The sequence below is a fragment of the Bos grunniens genome, chromosome 8 (genome assembly GCF_055505025.1).
Source record: "Bos grunniens cultivar Pamir isolate PY7600 chromosome 8, Bosgru_T2T1.0, whole genome shotgun sequence".
Taxonomy (NCBI): domain Eukaryota; kingdom Metazoa; phylum Chordata; class Mammalia; order Artiodactyla; family Bovidae; genus Bos; species Bos grunniens.
The window spans coordinates 68,669,983-68,693,496 of record NC_141172.1 but is presented as its reverse complement, the minus strand read 5'-3'; the positions used below and the strand labels follow the sequence as shown (position 1 = coordinate 68,693,496).

Here is a 23,514-nt window from a genome sequence, read left to right as displayed (position 1 = left end):
TAGCTAAGGGGCTCCCCCGGCTGGGGGAGGGGGCATCTCTGGACCCTCCATTCTCAGGGAATGTAGCTCTCCGGCTGTACCCAAGGGGACAAGAAATAAAGGACTGAGGTGACTTTCATCTAGATTGCTCACCTGTTTGTGGCTTTCCAAGGGTTTCATATTTCAGGGTCCCATCCCTGCATTGGGAAAATCCCCTGTAGGAGGACATGGCAACCCACTTCAGTATTCTTACCTGGGAAATCCCATGGACAGAGGAGCCTGGCAGGCTATAGTCCATGGGGACGCAAGAGTCAGACATGACTAAAGTGACTTAGCACATACACAGTATATCAGGGACCAATTCTGTCAGGGAACTCTGGGGCCTGGCCTGGGAAGGCAGAAGGACCCAGGTCCAGACAGTAGCAGTGTGGTCTCATCAGGAGAGGCTAGGACCAAGGGACTTCCCTGGTGGTCCAGTGGTTAAGACTCTGCCTTTCAATGCAAGGGATGAAGGTTCAATTCCTGGTCAGGGAACTAAGATCCCACATGCCACCGGGCAACTAAGCCTGCATGCCACAGCTACTGAGATGGCACTCCACAACCAGAGAGAAGCCCATATACCACAACTAAGACTCGACACCGCCAAAAATAAGTAAACAAAATCAGCCACCTCTGAAAGACAAAGCCTTCATTCATCTCCAAATGTCTATTGGACCCGTAAAAAAGCTGTCTTTGCTTGGGGGTCCCCCAGAAGCAGAGCCTGAGACAAGTATTTTAACACAAGCAGTTTATTTTGCTGGGGACACAAGAGAGCACTCAGTTAGGCAGTGGGTAAGACAGGAAAAGGAAGGTGCGTGAGCATGCAAGTTCCACTGTGGATTCCTGGAGCACTTATACACCAGTTCCCATCAGTCATTGGTTAAGAGCTATTGCCAGGGAAGTTTAACACCCCAGCACATCTGCCCTGATGCATGGGGGCTGGGGGTGAAGCAAGCTCTGGAGGCTGGTGCTGGCCCTGGGACCAGGAGAAATAGGTTGAAGGTGGAGCCAGTGAGCCAGGGAATGGGCCAGGGCACTGAGAACATCTAATACCCCTCCTGTGTGCCAAGTATCTTGAGAGCTACAAAGATAGAAAGGATACAGCCCCTGCCCTTGAGAAGCTGAAGCTCCTCTGGGTTTCTCTCCAGTCAAATGGGGAGACCAATCTCTGCCCTTCCCATACAAGAGCTGCTGTCAGATCCATTGATTGGACAGTACCCTCGAGAATAAATACTAAAAGCTCGTTACAAATGTAAGATGGGATGGGGGGGCAGCTGTCAGCTTCCAGCACTGTGTTTTGTTTTGTTTTGTTTTTTTAATAATTTTATTTATTTAGGCTGTGCTGGGTCTTCGTTGCCTCTCAGGCTTTTCTCTAGTTGTGGCGAGTAGGGGCTACTCTGTAGTTGCGGTACTCGGGCTTCTCGCTCCAGAGGCTTCTCTTGTTGCAGAGCATGGGCTCTAGGGCACATGGGCTCAGTAATTGTGGCTCCCCGGCTCTAGAGCACAGGCTCAGCAGTTGTGGTGCACAGGCTTAGTTGCTCCATGGCATGTGGGATCTTCCCGTATCAGGGATCGAACCTGTGTCTCCTGCATTTGCAAGGTGGATTCTTTACCTCTGAGCCACCAGGAAAGCCCAGCACTGTGTTCTTTACTTGCCCTGAGACAAGCCCCAGTCAGAACAACCCTGGCTGAGACAGCCTGCATCACCCTGGTCCGTGAAATGAGGTTCCTGCAACTCCCCATCGAGCCTCAGCTCTTCTTAAACATCTCACATGTCAGTTTCAAACTAGCTCAACAAGACACGATGGGTTCTGAGGTGGGAGAGAGCTGGAAGGAAAGTCTCATGTTCTATAAACCAGGACATTCCTCCATAGGGTCCACAGAGTTGAGCTTCTTCTCTGTGATAGAATAGTATGTGTTAGTTTGTGTGCCACCTAGCTCTGTACACACCCTTCATGCACACACATGCACATTTACACACACATGGATGTACATATGCACACATCAAGCACCAGAATCTAAAAAGAGGGGAGACTATCTTATATCCCGAGCATTTAAGGGTCCAACTCAGCAATTTCCCACCTCTTGCTCCCCTCCCGCTGCTAAGAGGATGTTGAGTGTTGGGTTCCGCATTTCCAAAGGATGCTGATGAGGAAAGGAGTTGCTGTCCCAAGGCCACTGGGTCCCTGTGACTTAGAAGGGCCCAGAACATCCTCCCAAGCGCACTGACAAAACACCTCCGGTGCTCCCATACTGAAATCCCAGAAAACCCATCCCGGACTTCTCAGTGTTCTTGAGGATTAGCAATCCAACTATTTTCATGCTGTGTGTAATTTCTGTCATTATTTCCTTTTTAAGAATCTGCATTCAGACAAGTTTCTTTTGAAAATGTCCACCTGTCTTAGCTATAGTTAGGGAAAGGAAGTTTTGTCTGTGCCAGTCTTAAAGAGGAGCAGCATGCCTGGGGGCCGAGAAGGGGGTAGTGGGGAAAGAAAGGAAGCCCTCCCCTCCTGAGGCTCTCCTGCCAAAGCTCTTCTCTGCTGACTCGACAGGTGTGGGGTCTGGTCCTCAAATGCTGAGCTTGTTGCCACTCTCAGGGTACTTCCCTCAACCCCGTCTCCTCTGAATAATAGATTTCCCTCTTCTCTTCAAAATTCCCCCGAATCTCCTCCATCTCCAAAGCTTTCCAGCTGTCTAAGGTGACTTTCCTGCTTTCTAAGGTGATGTGCGACACTGTAAGCCATGATGATGCTTTAGGAGAGTTCATGTTTTCACATGGGATGGGGGTGGTGTTGAGGGGGTGCGTAATCATTGCCACAGGAGCCCCAGTCCTCCAGGTAATGTTGTTCAATCACTCAGTCAAGTCCGATTCTTTGCAACCCCACGGACTGCAGCACGCCAGGCTTCCCTGTCCTCCATTAGCTGGATAATACCTGTATACATTAATAATGGTCTTCCTGGGACTTCCCTGGTGGTCCAGTGGTTAAGACTCCATGCTTCCAATGCAAGGGGTGCATGTTCAATCCCTGGTCAGGGAACAAGGATCCTGTATGCCACAGGGTACTGCCAAGAAAAATTAATACATAACGGTGGGTGGCTCAGATGGTGAAGAATCTGCCTACATTGCAGGAGACCTGGGTTCAATCTCTAGGTTGGGAAGATCCCCTAAAGAAGGAAACGGCTACCCACTCCAGCATCCTTGCCTGGAGAATCCCATAGTCAGAGGAGTCTGGCGGGCTAAAGTCCACAGGGTCGCAAAGAGTCAGACATGACTGAGCAACTAAGTCTTTCACTTTTCCCAAAAAACACCTCCTAGAGAAGGAAAGGGATTGTCACAGTGTCTTAGAAGAAGTACTGTGGGTCCAAGGTCAAAGGGTCTGAGGCCCCCTCCTCCTAGAACCTTTGGCATTCGCTCACTCACCACTCGCGTGGTGCTGGACGTGTTGTCTGAGCTCTTTTGGGGACTCAACTTGCTCACCCTTGGATTTGGTTTGCTAAGGCCCCCACCAGGTGTTAGTTCTGTGGTAGAAACGTTAAGCCCCTGAGGACAGTTGATGGCCAAAGGGGAGCTTAGCCAATTCCCAACCCAACTTGAGTAAACACCAACAGAGCTGACCACATTCAGGGACCCTTCTGCTGCCTGGTCTTTTCTCAGAACTTTCCATGGTGCTTTTCCTGCCAACAAGGATTAGTATCTGTCCAAGGACAGGGTCCCGAGAGACCCTCTAGGCTCTCCAGGCCATCAGTACCATCTGCTCACGGCCCCTGGCAGCTGCCTCAGCCGATCTCGGGGGCAGTGGGCAGGGGAAGGCGGGCAGGAAGGGCCGCCAGTGTTACTAAGGGTTTGCATGTGTCCTTGCCAAACCAGCCCCGGCCAAGGAGAAAAAGACTCCCCAGAGTGAAAGGGAGGGGACGGAGAGCCTCCCCACCCTCATGGAGGCTACGATCAGACTTTCCACACTGCTCTGACCCTACAGGCCCAGGGCCTACCGCGCCCTCGCCCCCTCTCTGTGTTTGCACCAGGAGAGAGGCCTGTTTATCACTCTGGGTGGGACCCAAGCCTGTGGGGAATTGAAAAGAAACAGCCGGCCTAGGTTGCTATTGTTTTGTTTAAACAAACCACTGGCCGGGCTGACTTGGGAAGGAATGAGGGGGAGGCTGGGAACGAGGGGGAGGCCAGGCTGGGCTGGGCTTCCCTGGCCTCAGCACCCACCTTTCAGTCCTGCTAGAGAGGCCAGGGAGCTATTCGGAGAAAGCGACTGGAAGGCCTCAGGTCCTCCCCGCCTCTCCTGGGAGAGAGAAGAGTATCCAGGGGAGGGGCCTCCATTTCCCCCACACATCCTGCCACCCCAGCACCTCAGCTGCTGGCCACACCAGGGTCTCAAGCCAGCCCTAGATAAGGCCTGGCCTGATCCTGGGGGAGAGGGGGTAAGCAGAGCTCGGGTCCATCTGAGGGGCTGAATTAGAAGGCTACCTGGGTGCTACTGAGCAAACAAGATGGGGTGAGGCTGAGGGCAAGGACATCAAAAGACATGCAGGAAACAGTGGGAGTGGGGCTCAAAGCGGGGCTCCATCCTTCTGCAGTCTCCTGCCCTTTCTTCCCACCACAGGTGACCTAGCTGGACACGGAGGAGCAGGGAGAGGGGAGGGAGAGGGATATTCTGGCACAAACTTGGACAAACTGCAGCGTAAAGGGGAGAACAGGAAGGGGATGGGGGGTCTGGAATAGAACGGGGCTTGCGTTTTTGTAAAAAGGAAACCACACTGGGGTTTGGGTCACTCAGACTCTGAGAAGCTCCGCAGAGACCTGAGGAGAAATATCGCATGCTCCCCTGCCCCACCCCACCCCTACCTCCTCTCACGGGTAAGGAGCAGGGGCCGCACCAGCAGGGCTGGGTGGAAAGGTGGCCAGGGCACAGTTAGGTGTTGGCAGAACCAGCGAAGAGCCACACTAATCACCATCATTAAGGCTATAAAACCCCACACCTAGGGGCCGCAGGACTCTCTGGCATGGCCCAGGGCCCCGAGCCATGGCACAGACCCAGGGGCCCGCTCCAGCACCTTTCATCTGAGCATCTCCCGGCCCTGCACAAACAGTAATTAGCACCCGCCCCCAGGATCACCTCATTATCTCACAGACACTGAGTGGAGGGGAGGGGGAAGGGAAAGGGAGCAAGGGAAGGGGGAAAACTGAGGCTGTCCCAGCCACCCAGCATGGTGGACTGAGTCCCCTCGAGCCTCAGAATCAGGCGGTCCAGCCTCCTCTGGCCCTCCCTTGCCCTGCTAGCTGCTCAGGCAGCCGTTGGCAGAGTATTCTGAAGGTCCCAAAGACAGCCTGAGAGGATGGGCAAGCAGTGAGCATGGTCAGCCCAGGCACTAGATTTAACAGGACCCACAGACCTAGAGGTGCATCCTGGGCTCAGCCTAGGAGCACGGAGGGTGAGGGGGGGATGTCTCTTCCGGAAGGATCCTCTCAGGCTCTCCATAGACCAGGGGGTCCATGCCTTGCCAGCAGGTCATCCCCAACAATGTCTGTATCTGTCCTCTCTCCCAGACCCCCTGAGGCACCATTCTAAACCCCACAGCCTGTCCTAGCAGCATCCCCCAGGACAGTCAGACCGCTTCCTCCTTTCCCATTCTGCTCTCTCAGAGAGAAAGACAGAACTCAGCAGAGCCTACTGGGACTGAGTGGATGGTGTGGTCTTCCGCTGCCCTGGGAGTAACCCTTGCCCGTGCCTATCTCTTATTTTCAGGGCTCCGACATGAAGATAGGGAAGATTCAGGGCCAGGAGTTATCGCGTGAGTGACACCCTCCAGGGCCCCTCCCCCCAGCCAGGGCAATGACAAGCATCATAGCAATACAGCTTCACGGTGTGGGAAGCACTGATCCCCGAGTTCACTTGGACGTTCTGATTTAATCTTCACAACTGTCCTTTAAGGTCACTGCCATCAACATCTCTTTTATAAAGAGGAGGAAACTGAGGCATAGACCCACCTGTCCCATGTCACACAACCAGTAAGAGATGGAGCCTACATTAACTTACAGGGCTTTTCTGAGACAGAACCCGGAACCAGAACTGCCCCCCAAAATGGGCTTGGTCCCCTCCCTGCTCCCTCCCAGCCCTACTATGCAGCTGCATGGACCTCCCTTTTCTCCAATCCCCTCTTCTTCCCACCCCCATCCTCACCACCAGCTCCCCTCCTCCCTTCCCTCTGGGATCCGCCAGCAAGAGCAGGCCCACCACTCAGCTTGAAGCAACTGCTCCAAGGATGAGCTGGCCCCTGGCAAAGGGTTGAGCAAGAAAAAAAACAACTGAGTTTCATGGTTTGGTGAAGCAACACAGACTCGGGCACCAGCCAGGCCTGGATACAAAGCCCAGCTCCACCACTGACTGTCAACTCAGAGCCCCAGTTTCCTCATCTAGATAATAGCCATAATACCCGCCTTCCCGAGTCGTGATGAGGATTCCCGGGATGCGACAACCCACTCTAGTATCCCTGACTGGAGAATCCCATGGACAGAGAGGAACCTGGCAGGCTACAGTCCACGGGTCACAGAGTCGGACACAACTGAGCGACTAACACTTGTGACTAGTGACATGGGAAAGCACCTAGCTGGGGCCTGGGCCCAAGATGCAGCTCAACAAATGTGTCCCATTGTCTTCCTCCTCGTGCCTCTCAGCTCTACTTTTGGAGGGAGAGTTTCTTCAGGAACACCCTAGTGAGAAGAGCTTCCATCTCCATCTCCCCCTAGGACAAATTCCCAGCTGCACAGAACCACTGAGATCCATCACTGGACAGCAGTATTTGTATAAAAAAAAGCGTCAATTTACCCACACGCACACACTGCAGAGCCCCTCCAAAATAGCCTGGGCACACATGCACCAGTTCCTGCAAAACCCACACCCACCCCAGTGTAGACCCTGGTTCACACAACTCACATGACTTCTGGCAGACCCTGGGTTCACACACACACACACACACATCTGCTCTGCAATGTAAAAACCCAGGGAGGAATGAATAGTCAGGAATTCCCCTGGCTGCGAGCATGCCAGAGGCCGGAAGTGCACCAGGAGGAAAGCTTCCACCGCTCTGAGAAGCAAGTGATTCTTGTCTAACTGACAATCAGGAGAGGGAAGTGGCCATCATATGTCAATGCTCCATCCCACTAGCAGCATCCTTGCAAACACTCCATCCCCACCCACCCCTCAGAAGATGCTTGGTTCCTTGGAAAGAAAGATGAAGGGAGCAGAGGGGTGGGAAAGAGGCACCACACTCTTGGAAGGAGGCCCAGCTGGAACAGTCTGCAGAAGTCTGACCCGCAAAACCCCGAGGCCCTGCATAAACTTAGGGGAAGGATGAGAGATGTCCCCACTCCACATCTCCCCCTCAACAAACAGTGCCTCCCGCACAAAGAGCAAAAGGAGGGGAGATGGGCACTCTTCTCCGGAAGAGACTGAGTCAGCTCCCGGTGCCCCAAGCACCCAGATCCTACAGCTTCCATGATCAAACCTTTGAACCGAGTCCCACCCACCCCCGTAACCACTTCCAGATCCTCCGGATCCAGCCAAGAAATTTGCTTCTTTGGGGATTGAGTTCATAAGGAAATGCTGAGAAAATAAATAAAAATCCCCTGCCAAACACACTCGCAGAGGAAGATGGGGTTTCTCTTGAGGCAGGAAATCCATCAGGATAGACCAAAGCGGAAAGGGGACAACACCAAGACCCACTGGTCCGGAAAGGCCCAAGAGTCCAGCCAGCACCCAAGACCTTCAACCTGCCCACACCTCCTCCTCCCCCCACCACCCCAAACAATGCGCTTCTTAAATGAAGTGACTGAAGATGAGATTCTGCCCAAGATAAAGCCTGAAGGTCTGCAGTATGTGGACCTCCCCCCACCCACACACACACAGCTGGGACCCCAGGAGAGTCAGCGAGGACCATGAAAAGGACCAAGACTGACTCTTTGCCCCCTTCCCAGAGCAGCCAGGAGCCCCTGTGTACTGGGGCACATGGAGCCCACCCTCTCTCCTTTTTCTTCCCATAGCCTACCATCCTCCCTCCCCACCAGCACACAGTGGCTTACATCGCTACCAGTTCTTTGTCTATCTTCAGGAAGGAAGGACCATCTCTCTCTCTCCCAAAGAAAACAAAACTCGAGGTAAGACCTTCCCATTATTCAAAACTGGGGTGAATTCTGGGGTGGAAGTGAATGGTTCGAGTATTTGTGGGCAAGTTGCGACCTTAACTCTACCCATGAGCCTTAGAGTGTTAGTCGCTTAATCATGTCTGACTCTTTGCAACTCCATGAACTATAGCCTGCTAGTCTCTTCTGTCCATGGGATTCTCCAGGCAAGAATACTGGAGTGGGTTGCCATTCCCTTCTCCAAGGGATCTTCCCGACCCAGGGATCAAACCCGGGTCTCCTGACTTGCAGGCAGATTCTTTACCATCTGAGCCACCAGGGAAGTCCATGAGCCTTGGAGGCCAGAGTCAAAGGGTGTGGTGTCTCTTGAGAATAAACCGGGATGAATGTCCCAAAAGAGATGTTGACATCAGACATGGTCTCCCCCTAGAAGCCAGTTCCATCATCCCTGATGGAGGCTTTAGTTGGGTAGTTGGGTCTATAAGGCAGGGTCCCAAAGTGGGTAACTAGAGTCAGAGAAAGAAGCATCTCCTCCAGTAGCTTCAAATGGCATGTGCAGGCAGCTACCCCACAGCACTTCTGCATATAATTGTACCCAGTAATTGATTCTGATCTGGGCGAGAGGGCCCTGGAATGCCATCCTGCCGGTCTGTCTTCATCGGTCCTTAATTGCTCTGTGCCATCTCAGTGGTGGGACAGAGACATCCCTGGCCATGCCCCCTCTTTGGCTTCTCTGAGCAGCCCTCCCAGCACTCTCCAGAGGACCCAGAACCCGCAGCACCCCAGTGGTTAACCCAGCCTGCATGGCCTTGGTCCTCCTACCACCAGAGCTGAGGCCCTGAAGGAGCTGGGGACACCTGGCTACTGAGATGCCATGTCACAGGTGACTCACCTGACCCTGTGAGGGCCACGCCACCCTCTCTGAACCTAAGATTTCTCTTCATGAATGTGGGAAATAATGTGATCCCTGTGCGCTGTATGTCTCACACCCCGTTTTAGGGAAGGGAAGAGAATGTGGAATGCATGAATGCCAACTTGGGAGGACAAAGGGCACATCCCCCAGGCTGACAGAGGGTGAGGGGGTGGGTGGGCGTCATCAGCCATTTCCTCTCACCCAGTGATCCTAACCAACCTCCACCCACTGGGAAGCCAGAGAAGGTATTGTCACAAGTCTGCCTCGGGCCTCAGAGGAGAGGAGGGGAGTGTGGAGCCCTTCAGATGTGCCGAGCAGGGTCCACCAATCACAGGTGGCTCCAGGCCGCCCTGGAAGTGGAGCTGGTACAACCTTTCTACCGGTGAACCTTCCCCAGATGCCCCGAGCGCCTCACCAATCTGTAATCTATTCAAACAGCTTTGCCAGAGACATGGTTTCAAGTTTGGCTACAAAGAGAGAAGGGAAATAAAAATGTTTCTTGTCCAGACCAAGACCAGTTTCTCCAGTTCCCTAGGTCCCTGTCTCATCACGAAGCCCCTTCCACCAATCCTGGTACTGCGATTTTCCAGGGGGGCTGGAAACCAGCACCTCAGCCTACAATGTTTATGCGACATGGGAGTCGAATAAAGGAACACAGTGCCTTTGAGGTCCACATTAAACATCAGGGCCTCAATGCCAGTGCCCTGGACAGGATAACGCTCAGACAGTCCCCTGAAGGGGCCTCCAGCGGACCAAGTACTCTTCCAGGGTGAGAGAGGGATGGAGCCGGGAGAAACATTAGGCGATGCCCAGAGGAGCTGCGAAAGGGGCGAAGGAGGAGGACAGGTGCGCGCACCAAAGACCTCTGCCACCCCTTGCACAGCTTGTCCTCCAGAGCCATCGGTGCCTTTCCTATGACTGCAGCAGCAGGCAATGAAACTGCAAGCCCATTGGGCCTGAAACTCATTATTCGTCCCCTTTGGATCTTTGCCAAAGCCACGGTTTTTTGTGCACTCCCAGCAAAACCCTCCTTCCATCTCTGTGAAAACTTTGGAACCGGACTTGCCGCTGGGCAGAGTCCCTTTGGCTACCATATGCTGTTTTGTTTGCTGCCAGCAATGGAGACGGTAAAATTATTCTGGCAGATGAAAGTTTCCAGGTTGCAGTCCCATGGTGTGATGTCTTCCATGTGCCCCGTGCTAAGGTCTTTGGAGGGAACATGATCCAGGGCACAGGGAAAGATCCCTGCCCTCAAGGGGCTTACAATCTCCTTTGGAAACACTCAAATAACAATGCAGAGCAGTGTATAATTAAGCACTTAATTGTGTGTTTCTGGCTGGAAGGACAACGGGAGCTCCAGTGGACTTAGGGACAGTCCTGTCCCTTTCCAGGTTCCCTTTCCCTCCAGGATGACACACCTTCTTCAGCTGGGAAGAGTGAAAAGTATTTTACTGCAGGGTGAGGAAACATTGATTTCTAGTCTACCTAGTGGTTTGACGTCTCAGCAGGTCAGCTAATGTCTCTGGGCCGTGATTTCCTCCTCTAGAAAACAAAGAGTTGGATCTTCAGATCCACAGTGTCCTGAGGCCACTTGGAGGAGGCCGAGTGTAGGCTGGCCCTGGAGAAGGAAGAGATTCGAATCCTTGAGTGAAGGGGGAAAGGGTGCTCTGGACTGGGGAAACTGCAGAGGCAAAGCTTATTTTTAAAAGTGAGAAGGGCTTCCCTGGTGGTCCAGTGGTTGGGAATCCACCTGCCAGCGCGGACACAGGTTTGATCCCTGGTCCGGGAATATCCCACATACCATGGAACAACTAACCCAGGAGCCACAACTACTGAAGCCCGTGTGCCCTAGAGCAACAAGATGCTGGATCTTATTGTACTCCACAGCAAGAAGAGCCACCACAGTGAGAAGTCCACTCCCCACAACTAGAGAAAAGCCTGAGCTGCAACAAAGACCCAGCACAGCCAAAAATAAATAAATAAATTTTTAAAAAAAATATAAAAAGTGGGGAGGCCCCCTGTGATGGTGATGAAAGGAGAAAGTGGGAGGTCATGGAGGTTCTCCAAAGCCCAGCACAGGCATGACTTTGGTGGGGGCCCTAGAGAACTACTGGAGATTGCCCATGTGAAGAGTAACACACAAAAGCCACTCTTTAGAGAAAACTGCACCAGAGTGGTGGGCAGCACAGACTAGAATGAGAGGACAGGAGGCCATTGGGGGGCCTAGGGGTGTGTGGCATGGACGAGCCCAGGGCTGACTGCAAAAGCAGAAGCTGCTTGTGTGCATTTCCCAAGGCCAGGCAGTCTCTAACATTCGCACAGTGCCAGAGGGTCTCTGGGCACTCAAGCTGGACCAGCCCTCAGGAGTCCAGGACAAGAGGCCTTGCCCATGAGCACAGGCCCTGGGGCTTACTTTGATCTAGTTTTCTTTCCATGGAGGGAGGTGGGGAGTCCCAGGGTATGTGTGCCATAGCCAATCCTGGTCAAGTGACCCCTGGATGAACTGACAGGAACAGCATCCAGAGGCTGGACGGGAGAGGTCAGTATGCAAGAGCCCATGTAGAAGGGTATCCACGGAAGATGGTTAACTTGACTCAGTCCTTTGGGGTTGCTCCTTATGCTGGAACTTAGCTGTGAATGACAAGATTCAATGAGAATGAAGCATGAGATTATTCTCCATGAACTTATATGACTGTTTTGGGGGTCAGGATTGATGGGGGAGGTGGCATTGTTCAGGGTCAGGGGCCCAACCCTCTCCAGGATTCCTCTTTGTCCTGTGACTCCAGGATGACATACGAGGGGGCAACAGATGGGAGATCTCAACATCCAAATGCTCACTGTCCGACCCTGGACAAACCACCTCACCTCCCTGGGCCTCAGTATCTCCATTATCAAGATAAGGAGTTAGTCTAGCTGGTCTACCCCAGAATGACCCTCAACAGATTTGCTTCTGGTTCATGGAACTCTCCCACCTGCCAGTTTCACCACACAAATCTGGGTGCGACTCCCACCACCGCCAGTCCTGTGGGCTTCTGGGCAGAGGCCTTTTATCAGATCCAGGGCCACCAGGACCACTGCTGGAAGAGGATCTGGGCCCACCTCGCTTCTAGTCGGTGAAGTCCTGCCTTTCCACAGCTCCCTCCTCCCTGTGCCACTTTCCACATCATGATTCAGCAGTGCCTTCTGCATCCATTCAGGTGACGCTTGGTGTCAAGTGTGTTTGAGGCCCCATTCTGGGTGCCGTGGGTACAGAAGTACATCCCTGCTGCTGCGGATGTGTGGAGTAACCTGGCGAATCTCTGCAGACACCAGGAGCTCACAGAGAGAGTGGAGGGAGACAGTCACATCGCTTAATCATGTTGTTGTTGTTGTTCATTCACTAAGTCATGTCTGACATTTTTACGACCCCATAGATGTAGCCCGCCAGGCTCCTCCATCCACGGGTTCTCAAGGCAAGAATACTGGAGTGGGTTGCCATGTGACCACACCCTAAATGGAGGAGAATGCTGAGGCTGATAGAGCCTGAACTGGTGCCCTCTGACAAGGGCTGACCCAGTTTCACTGACATTTGTCCCAAAGGCCACACCTCACCTTTTCAGATTTGGAACTGGCCTTATCTTGGGTCTATAAGACACAGGACTTGCCCCCTTGGCTTCCCAGTTTAGCTCCCCTCCCCCAGGTCTAATCTCCAACCCCCGCCCCTCCCCATCCTCTTCACCCAAAGCCTAGAATCCGGTCTCTGGGTTCATCTGGGTTTCATGATGGTTTCTCTGCACATGGTCTTCATGGCAGCCTTGGATTTGGCCCTAGACTTCCAGATACTAGAGGAACCAACCAAATGCTTTGAGGGGCCTTGTCTGCAGAGGGCCCACACTCGATACCTTGTTTCACACCCTTTTGGACCACACGCTGCCAGAACACCCTTTAACCCCTGCTTCTTCATTCATGTCCACCCGCCCACCAGCTCACCCAGCAATGGATTTGCCTCTGCCTGCCAATCTGGGCAGAACGTTTCCCCCCTTCCCCCACAGCAGGACTGCCTTTAAACTTTCAGGACACCAGTCCATGGCGCTTCTCTAAGTCCCCCCAAGGGCCCATCTTCTCTCAGTCAGTGAGAAGTCCACCCCTGTCAGTGCCTCCCCTGCCCTCTCCTGCTCCTACTGCATGCTCACATGTGCACAAAACACCTAGTTTTATGTCCTCAGTCACCTGCTTTTCTCTCTTCTGTATTTTTTACATTTTCCTCTTGCCGGCTCCCACTTCCACCACTCTTAAGAGCCCCTTGGACTGCAAAGATCAAACAAGTCAATAATAAAGGAAATCAACCTGAATATTCATTGGAAGGACTGTTGCTGAAGCTCCAATACTTGGGCCACCTGATGCAAAGAGCTGACTCATTGGAAAAAAACCCCGATGCTAGGAAAGATTGAAGGCAAAAGGAGAAGGGGGCAACTGAGGATGAGATGACTGGATGGCATCACCAAGTCAATGGGCATGAATTTGAGTAAACTCCAGAAGATAGTGGAGAACAGGGAGGCCTGGTGTGCTGCAGTCCATGGGGTCTGCAACAAAAAGTCAGACACGACTGAGCAACTGAACAGCAACAACGTCCACCACAAGACTCTCTAGTCTCTTCCTTGAAGAAAGAGCTCAGGTCTGTCCTACATTCCCTTTTTGCCACCTGTCCCTGGGCGCAGCCCTCTGTGAACTTTGAATCAATGAGTGTGTTTGTATAGGAGACAAACCCACAGATAACCATTCACACACACACACACACACACAGAGGGATCTGCACATTTTCACACCCCCACGTTCACAAACACACCTCACGTTCAACTTCCTTTAACATCTGCTAAGACAGCTGCTTCTGTGAGCACTGTGCCCACAAATGACCATTTCGGTGCCCACACCCACCCTGTCCCAGCCTCTCTATCAGCCTGCCCTGCCCCTCCCCCACCACCCAACCATGTGGAGTGGGCAGCACAGTAACCACATGCCCCCTACCAACCCCGGGGCAGAGGAGGAAATCAGGGCCCAGAATGGTGAGTGGCTTGCTTGACTAAGAATCTGCAGTTCATAGCAAGATCATTTTCTTCTGCTTTCTGGGCCAAGGGTCTTGGCAACAGTTCACCCACATTCCGTCTCCCCTGACCCAGACCACCAGACTTCTGGGCCCTAGTGTGGGGTCTGAGAGGGAGCAAGGCCGTCCATTGCCCTGGGTGTCTTGGTGATGCCCCCACACACCCCTCCTCTGGAGGAAGGCTGCAACCCGGCACCATGTGGAGACTTAAGCTCTAGGAGCTGTGGTCTGTGCCCTGCCACACCTTAGGCACCTTGCCCAGGGGTGCCACAAGCTGGCCTCACATGCCTCAGGGTGAGCTGGGGAATCCCCTCTGCCACAGCTGGCTCCTCAAGCCTCTCCAAGACCACGGGCCCAGAATTGTGTTGCGGCACCATGGGGACTAACAGGCCATGCCAGGCTGGGTCTGCCTGACCACGGAAGCCTGGGGGATCTGCAGGGAGACTTCTTGCAGAACAGGGTGGGAGGAGCAGAAGAGGGTCCCTGGGCTCCAGACCAGACAGCCAGAATCTTGCTCCCCAGCACCACAGGCTGCTGAATGGAGCCGCCTCTGGGTAAGCCACCCACCCACAGGGGTCAGAGAGGAGGGACGGGCAGAGACTTGCCACACCGTGGGGTTTAAGTCTTGCTTGTGGCATCTGAAGGCCTGTGGAGTTCTGTGGGTGAGTGAGGTAAGGGCACTGTGGGGAAATGTTTGAAAGCCCGGGCCAAGGGCACAAAGGCAGCGTCTACAGTAGGCAGCATCCATGGTGAGGGCCCGAGGCTGGCAGGGGATCCACCAGGCCTGGTGGCAACGAGGGGAGACCTAGTGCAAGCCAGGTAGCAGCGAAGGGAGTGCTGCCTGGAGAGCAGCCCAAATACACAGACAGACACAAACACACACAACCCACTGCAAAACAGCCCCTCCCCGCCCCCCATGACCTCCCATGGTGGTTCACCTGGCCAGGCCCCAGGAGCCCGGGGGCCCAGCCCCTGAGTCACTGTGTGGGCTTGTGTCAGGCAGCCCTCTTCTGCCTCCAAAGGGCCCCACCCACCTGGCAGAGCGGGTAGGACTCGGGGCCTGGCAGCGGCCCAGGTGAGGCCATGCTGGGCAACTCTCAGACAGGCGCCCTGGCTCGGAACCACCTGCCACCGCCACAGGCCCCAGGCACCCTCTTCCAGAACACACCCCAGTCAAGCCCAGCGTCAGCCATCCCAAGCTGTACTGAACAGATCATCCGGAAACCGCAGATAATCCCCAACTTTCACCCAGAACTCCAGTCAGCCGTCCATCACCACTACCAAGTATTGTAATTGATAACTGGGGGCTCAGTGGACAATTTGGAGTCTCCCCTCTTCTCATTCCCTTACCCACACCTACCTGCCACCCCCAAATTCACGATGGAGGGAGGAGCCCGGTGATCCACTTACTGGGTAATTAGGAATCACACTTCCGCTCGCCAGCTCTCGGGGGTTCTCCTCTCTACCTTGGAAAACCCCCTTGACATCCCCACCCTCTCACTCCCGCCAAAGTCATAGTGGTCCCCTCTGCCCTGAGCCTCTCAAGTCAGCAGGATCAGCTACTCAGCAAATATTCTCCAGGAGTAATTGGATGTGATGGAACGAGGGCTTTTCAGCTCCCAAGTGGAAGTCTCTGGATGTCATTTAACGGCACAAAAAAATAAAAGGCTCAGGCCTCCCGCCCACCACCGCCAGGACATCATTAATCTCATCAGAAAGGCATCAGCGCTCCCCTCACGGCAGCCAGCCCCACGCAGAGCCAGACAAATTACAGACCTGAGCCGGGCACTCAGTGGGACGCTTATTAGGCTGGTGTTCAATTTTTGTCTTTCCTTCAGGGCCACTGTCCCCTGACAGGAAAGCACTTGTGTCCCTGAGCAGAGGGAGGGCAGCCAGAGGCTGGGGAATAGGGTGGCTGCCTCAGTTCAACGCAGCTCACTGGCCTGGGGTGACAGGGCGTCTCTGAGCCAGGCACCACGAGGTCATGAGTCCCAGCAGAAGCTAAGGGGGGCCCATGCCAAGGTTTAGAGCCCTGTCCCTTTCCCCAGCCAATCTGAATGGGTGTTTCCCTCCCAGAGAGAGGGGAACACCTGAGGGTCCACTGAGGACCAAATGACAAGGTAGGTGGGAGCAAGGACACACAGGGAGCGCTGCTTCATGCTATAGGGAAGTCTAAAGAGTGAGTCTGGTGGAGAACTCCAGGACCACTGTGGGGGATGGGAACTCGTCTCCTGGGGCTGCACACTGTGCAGTGGAGAGGCCATCCCACAAAGGCCTAGCTTGTTATTAGTCCAATGGTTTTTTTTGTTTGGTTGGTTTTGTTTCCTTTTTTAAAGCAGTTTCTTTTCTTTCTTTTAAATTTTGGCTGTGCTGAGTCTTCCTGCGGCGTGTGGGCTTTCTCTACTTGTGGCACCTGGGCTCAGTAGTTGTGGCACGGGCTTATCGCCCCTCCGCACATGGGATCCTAGTTCCCCGACCAGGGACGGTACCTGAGTCCCCCTGCGTTGGCAGGTGGATTCCTAACTGCTGGGCCAACAGGGAAGTCCCTAATATAGTGTTGATCATCCTGTTATAAAGTTGTCAAGGGCAGGAGTGGGGCCTGGATCAAGTAACCCTCCACACTCCTGGCAGCCCCCAGAAGCAGCTGTCAGTGTTAGGGGGCACCTGGATCCCAGGGTCTGAGATTCCCTTCAGCTCAGAGTTTCTGAATTCTGGCCCAGGTGCTGTCTACCCAGTTCTCCCAAATCCTGGTGGGTGGGTGTTACTAAACTAGTGTAGCTTTACTTTCTCAGTCTCTTGCATTAGTGCTCAGCCTCTCGGTCCTGTACAGCTCTTTGTAACCCATGTATCGCAGCCCACCAGGCTCCTCTGTCCATGGGATTTCCCAGGCAAGAAAACTGGAGTGGGTTGCCATTTTCTTCTCCAGGGGTTCTTCCCAACCCAGGGATCAAACCCAGGTCTCCTGCATTGGCAGGCAGATGCTTTACCACTGAACCATGTGCCTCTTAAACCCTGACAGGCTGGATGGTGGCAGGGGTAGGGGAGGGTCCATTCCATGTGATGAACTACTCCCAAGCAGTGAGTGGTAAGCCAGTCCCACAGATCTGGAAAGCTGGGAGTGGAGAGATGGACAGTCAAGACCTGCCTCAGGGCCATTCCCAAACATTCCAGCCTTGCCATTCCGAAGACTCAAATTCATGGGATGAGTCTCTGAAGCTTGTCTCCCAATTGTTGAAGACAAGGGTCACTCACCCCCTCCCACTGTTTGGTAGAGAGGCTCAGAACACCCCCTCCCCATGGCTTGAGATGAGATGACCTAACTCTCCCCGCTCCCCACCTCCCAGCCCAGGTCTGGAACATCTCTAAGGTCTATTATTGTTGAGTTGGTAAGTTGATAAAGTTGTGTCCAACTCTTTCCAAACCATGGACTATATTATAGCTTGTCAGACTCCTCTGTCCATGGAATTCTCCAGACAAGAATACTGGAGTGGATTGCCATTCCCTTCTTCAAGGGATCTTCCCAACCCAGAGATCAAACCTGGGTCTCCTGCATCAGCAGGCAGATTCTTTACTACTGGGCCACCAGGGAAGCCCAACATTTAACATATCTCATAGTTAACATCTTTCCCGTCAGCACCACCCAATAAGTGAGCAAACGGCCTCTGTGTGTAGTTGTGCTGGATCAGAACAGCACTCCCTAGGGTTGTGCAGGGACCACCCTGCACACACTCTGCCACAGCCCCGTCCTGAGGAGACCAGGGACCCCTGTGTTCCAGCCATTGGTTCAGGAGCCACCCTCCTCCTTTCTCCCTGCAGCCGGAGGCCTCGTGCCACAGAGACCTGAGAAGTGCACTGGCCAGTCCTGTGGGCTTCCCAGGCAGAGCTGGTCCAGGGTAGGTCCGGGCACAAGGGGCGTGGCCTGAGCCAGCCGGCTGCCCGCCCCTCCCTGCAGGGCAGCCCTCCGGAGCTACTACCACGCAGGATGGGGCTTTCCTCCGGGGCAGCAACCACAGAAGCCACAGCCTCCCAGCTCCTCACACAACCCAGAGGGCCTGACTCACCCCTCTTCCTTCTAGAACTTGCACAGGGTCAGTTCCTCTCGCCTTCTGTGGCAGGAAACGGAGGTGTAAGGAGTCACAGCCAAGCCAGGGGAGGAGGCCACCAAGGCTAGCAGCCCGGCACTGGGTGCCTCTGCCGAGGGATGCGCCTGGTTTGAGAAGCTGCCCAAGAAACCCAAGAACCCCAGGGATATCGGCAATGGGACCCGGAAGGCGCACCCCTGCCCCAAACTCCATCAAGAGAGCAGACTGCTGGGAGAGCTGAGCAAGGTCTCCCTGGGAGCAGGGGGATTTCTTTCTGCCAACTTGCCCTGATCTTGTGATGAGTTTCAATTCCTTCCCTGCCACGGGTTTCCTTCCTGCTGTGCTCTGTGGGGAAGGTCCCCTTGTCTCCGTGCCAGCCACACACCAGTTCACCCATGACCCTTTCCCTGGCGCATACATAGTACGTGTACATATACACTCCTTCTCAGGGTCGTGATAACTACAGTTCTTTTCCAGCCAGCCCAGCTCCCTCAGGGCAGAGGCCACAGACAGGCGAGTACCTGCTCTCTCCTCACTCCCTCCCTCCCATCCTAGTGGAAAGCAGCTCCCCACCGCCTCCCCCTAACCCCCAGCAGTGGGTCTTCATCTCAGGCCACTGCCCGACCCCCTCAAAAAGAAGTCCTGAAACTAGAAAACTAGAAAACCTGTTTTCTAGCCCTCAAAGGCCCAATTTGAATGCACACAGAGCCAGATAAGACTTGAGGGAACCTATGGTGGCCCTTCTCCTGAAGTGTGTGTGTTAGTCGCTCAGTCATGTCCAGCTCTTTGCAAACCCGTGGACTGTAGGCCACCAGACTCCTCTGTCCATGGGATTCTCCAGGCAAGAATACTGGAGTGGGTTGCCATTCCCTTCTCCAAGGGATCTTCCTGACCCAGGAATTAAATCCAGGTCTCCTGCATCGGCATGCTGATTCTTCACCATCTAAGCCACTAGGGAAGCCCTCCTTTCCCCCATCCATTCCCCTAAAAGCTTTTTCACCAAATCTGGTCCTATGACCCCATTATCCCATCTGTGCATTGAGAATAAAAACAGTCTTCTCCCCTTGTGGGGCTTCCCTGATAGCTCAGTTGGTAAAGACTCCACCTGCAATGTAGGAGACCCTGGTTTGATTCCTGGGTCAGGAAGAACCGCTGGAGAAGTGATAGGCTACCCACTCCAGTTTTCTTGAGCTTCCCTTGTGGCTCAGCTGGCAAAGAATCCACCTGCAATGAGGGAGACCTGGGTTCGATCCCTGGGTTGGGAAGATCCCCTGGAGAAGGGAAAGGGTACCCATTCCAGTATTCTGGCCTGGAGAATTCCAGTATTCTGTGTTGCAAAGAGTCAGATACGACTGAGCGACTTTCAATTTCACTTTTACTCTTCTTTCCTCATGGGGATTAAATGAGTATGTGTGGAGTTCCTAGAATTGTGCCTAGCACATAGGAAGCACTATATTGGTGTTCTTGCTATTACTTTTTACTTGGCTGCACCAGGTCTTAGTTTCGACATGTGGGATCTTAGTTCCCTGACCAGGGATGGAACCCAGGCCCCCAGCATTGAGAGCGCCAAGTCTTAGCTACAGGACCGTCATGGAAGTCCCCATGTTATTGGTATTATTTCCAAATCATTGTTTTATTTGGATTAAAAATTGTCTTCTCCTTGAGAACATCTTTGAAATGCCAACAGCTGGCAGGTGGCAGGTGGCAGAGAGAGGGTACTTGCTTTCTTCATTGCTGAAAATGGAGGTGGATGCAGTCGAAGGGCCACAGGTGGGTGAAGGGGCGGCTCAGGGAGGAATTCTAGGCTGCCAGCCCCCCAACTCATCCTCCTGGTGTGTTAGAGGTCTCCATTAGTTCTGGCTGTATCAGCCACTGTCTAGCCCTGCTCCAGGCAGGGTCTACCTACAGTAATTCCTCTAGCCAGGAAAGGCTGCTAGATTGGGGGTGGGAGAGGGGGTGGGGAGAAGCAGGGGGGCAGGGATAAATAAATATTGGGTTGGCCAGAAAAGTTCGTTCAGGTTTTCTGTATGAGCATATGGAAAAACCAAAACAAACTTTTCGGGCAACCCAATAAATACATTAAATAGGTAAGTAAATGTGTGATCAGTCATGTCCAACTCTCTGCAACTGTATGGACTATAGCCCACCAGGCTCCTCTGTCCTTATAGGATGCTCAATTCAGTTTGAGTTTCAGATAAACAAGGAATAATTTGTTAGTATAAGTCTGGGCCACACAATATGTGGGATGCACTTGCACTAACAGAGGATTCGTTGTTCCTCTGAAATTCAAATAGAACTGGGCAACCTGTATTTTATCTGGCAACCATCCACCAAGGGTGCCTGAGGCCCGGGGTTTGGGAAACAAGAGTATGGGAATATGCCGCTGACCACTTCCGTAAGCCCCTCCCCTGTGCCTGGGGCCTTGCCCTCCTTGCCCTGCTGCTAGGCCTGTTCACACTTGCTCTAAAAGATGCACCTCCTTCCCCCCACAGCCCTGTGTTCTCTCCCCCTGGAGAAGGTCCCCTCTGACCTGGGCACCCACTGGACTTCCCCAGGGTCCAGGCTGGGATGTCTTGTCCACTCTCCACTCCCCTTCAGGATCTAGGTCCTCAGGGCAAGGAGAAGCAGCCTGGCCACGTGCCTTGCCTTTTATCTGTGTCACTGCCGGGGAAGGAACCCTGTCGCACGAGGTCTCTTGGGACTGGGGAGGAGGTGGCCGGGCTGGCATCTGGAGAAGAGATTGGAAGAAATGGCATAGACATTTCTGCCAATCCTAGCCTTGGCAACGGGGGTGACCAGGTATGAAGAAAAGCAGCATTCAGACCACAGTCACGAGGTCAGGGGAACTTGCAGGAAAAGATGGGTGGGAGGCAGAAGTGGGTAGCCCACCTGACCAGGCATTTCCTTTCTGCACACGATGGGAAGGCAGAGTTGTGCCAAATAAAGGCCTGAAGAAAGAGATTAAAGGCCATCCTTGACTCAGTCAAGACTCTTGGTCCCCACTGTCCTCTGGGAAGTATCCTTTCCAGATGCTGCTGATGTCCAGGGCTTCCCCTGCAGCCAGGAGCCAGCAGGCACCCCAGACACCTCCTGCCTTCAGACCAAGGGCCAGGGTCACCACCTGCTATCTCTATTCCCCAGAGCCGGCCTCCCTCTCAGGCCCCTGCCAGTTCTCAAGTCCACAGTTCTGTCTCATCACCTCCCTGTGGTCTGTTTGTCCTTCCAGGCTCTTGGAAAATGGACAAATTTCTGAGCCACTTCCACCTGACCGAACCTGAAGCCAGCACCCAATTCATGACCCAATATTACCTGGATGGGCTAAGTCGCCAGAACCCGGGAGTAGTAAGCAATGAGACCACGGACAAACCTGAACCGAAATAACTGCCCGCCAGACCTCAAGCTCCACACTGCCAGTGTGTCCACAGCGCGCACCACCCATGGTCTGGGTATGGACTCCCCCTCTCCGGGTATGGAACCCCCTTTCTCTTCCAAATTAAAAAAAAAAAATCATCTAGGGCTTAATGGTTGGATGTTTTATTTCCAAACCTGTCCTCCTTCCAAAACCAAGAGGTGGAAATCCATCGATGTCCAGCACTGGGGCTGGGGTCACTCCTGTAAAATGCAAGGGGTTGGTCGGGAGTGGGGTGGGATGGAGCGACAGGCAGGAGGTGGGAGTTTCTAGCCCTGAATGGTCCTTGAGGCACCATGTGACCTTAAGCAAGTCACTTACCCTCCGTAAAATTCCACTTCCTCAGTTGCGAAATTGAAGGAGGAAGAAGGGACAAGGGTGGTTGGTTTATCACCATGGCCCTTCCCAGTTCTGAACACTCATTTAACAAACACTGTTGGCACATGGTGTGTGCCTGACCAAGGTGCTGGGGATCCACATGTGACGAAGGCAGGCCCAACATGAGGATTGTTCCATGGCGCTTCCAGTTCAGGACGGGAGGGCAAACTTCTCCATCAGATGACCACGGGCAAATTCCAGCAAATGTGGCAAGTGCCATGAGGGAGTAGAGGGGACCTGATTTGTGATGGGGGGTGGAGGGTGGTCAAGGCTTGGGAACGCCTGTCTTTCCTGAGGAAGTCATGTTTCACTTCACGGCTGAGAAGTGGGGTAGGGGTTAACTATGAGTGGAGACAGGGACAGAGAGAAGACATGGCACCTCCCAGCTCCCGTGGCTGATGGGGCAATGAAAAGCCAAAACTTTGGCCACCTGGACAGATGGACAAAGACCGGACAGGTCAGGCCTTGCAGTCATGTTCACATTTTGGATTGTACCCTGGAAGTGACGGGGAATCGTGAAATGACAAATAGATTGGAGGGGAGAAAGCGCATGATCTGATGTCTGCTTTTAGAAAGCTGTGAAGAAACTCTTTGGTCTGCACAGGAAGGATTTTCGGCTTCTTGACAGCCTCTGGATATCCTCTGAAAGTCTCTTGGCTTTCCTACCCCAAAATCCCTTGGAGGCACCTCTGTGCCAAGGTCTCATTCACAGGCTAAACCCTGGTTCCTCAACTCCCCCACCCCCGACTCTAACCCCCCACCCTCTCAACAAGACCCTCTGCTCAGTTTCCCTCCCAAGAGTTAATTACTCCCCTCTCCTTGGCTAGAATACAGCAAGATAGGTGACTCATGCATGCAGAGTGCCTAGGGCCCCAGATGAAAGGGGCCATGGGTTATTACCTTCCTAAAGCCGTGCCCTGCATTAGCCAGAAGGCAAGGGGCCCCGTCCAACCCCTGGGCCCAGCACACTCTTGACTAGTGGGAAGATTTTAGTGATTGTTGTTGTTGCTCAGTTGTGGCCAACTCTTTGTGACCCCATGGACTGCAGTACATCAGGCTTCCCTGTCCTTCACTATCTCCTAGAGTTTGCTCAAACTCCATTGAGTCAGTGATGCCATCCAACCATCTCATCCTCTGTTGCCCCCTTCTCTTCCTTCCCTCAATCTTTCCCAGCAGCAGGGTCTTTTCCATGGGGATCTGAAAAACACCAGGAGGAGGGAGACAGAGTGTGTGATGGGAAGGGATTGGATGATGTCCCCCCCAACCCCCCCTGCCCCCACATCTGTAGATTCAGCTCCCCACCCAGGTGATGGACAGCAAGCTCTTGTTCTATAGAACAGCCTTTGTTTGACACCATCCCAGGTAGTAGGAACTCCCCACTCCATTCTAGGCCACCAGACAGGCTTGTCAGCAGGGCTACACGAAGCAGCCAAAGGAAACGTCAGTTTGCAGTGTCACAAAAGGCAGCCCTTGAAGGAACTGTATGGA

At 53.5% G+C, this 23,514-nt stretch overlaps 1 protein-coding gene across 15 annotated transcripts in view; it reads left to right on the top strand.

The window, feature by feature from the left end:
* PEBP4 (phosphatidylethanolamine binding protein 4) overlaps positions 1-21,716 on the top strand; it is a 244,866-nt gene extending 223,150 nt beyond the window's left edge. For 6 of the 15 annotated variants that reach the window (XM_086416258.1, XM_086416260.1, XM_086416281.1 and 3 more), the window contains 3 exons: positions 5,772-5,817; positions 8,066-8,179; positions 21,466-21,716. In XM_086416258.1, the coding sequence (XP_086272384.1) occupies positions 5,772-5,817; positions 8,066-8,179; positions 21,466-21,620 (315 nt within the window). In that variant the 3' untranslated portion in view covers positions 21,621-21,716. The remainder of the gene's footprint in view (positions 1-5,771; positions 5,818-8,065; positions 8,180-21,465) is intronic. The other 9 variants (XM_086416271.1, XM_086416262.1, XM_086416264.1 and 6 more) reach the window with 3 other exon arrangements.
* The last annotated feature ends 1,798 nt before the right edge of the window (positions 21,717-23,514 follow it).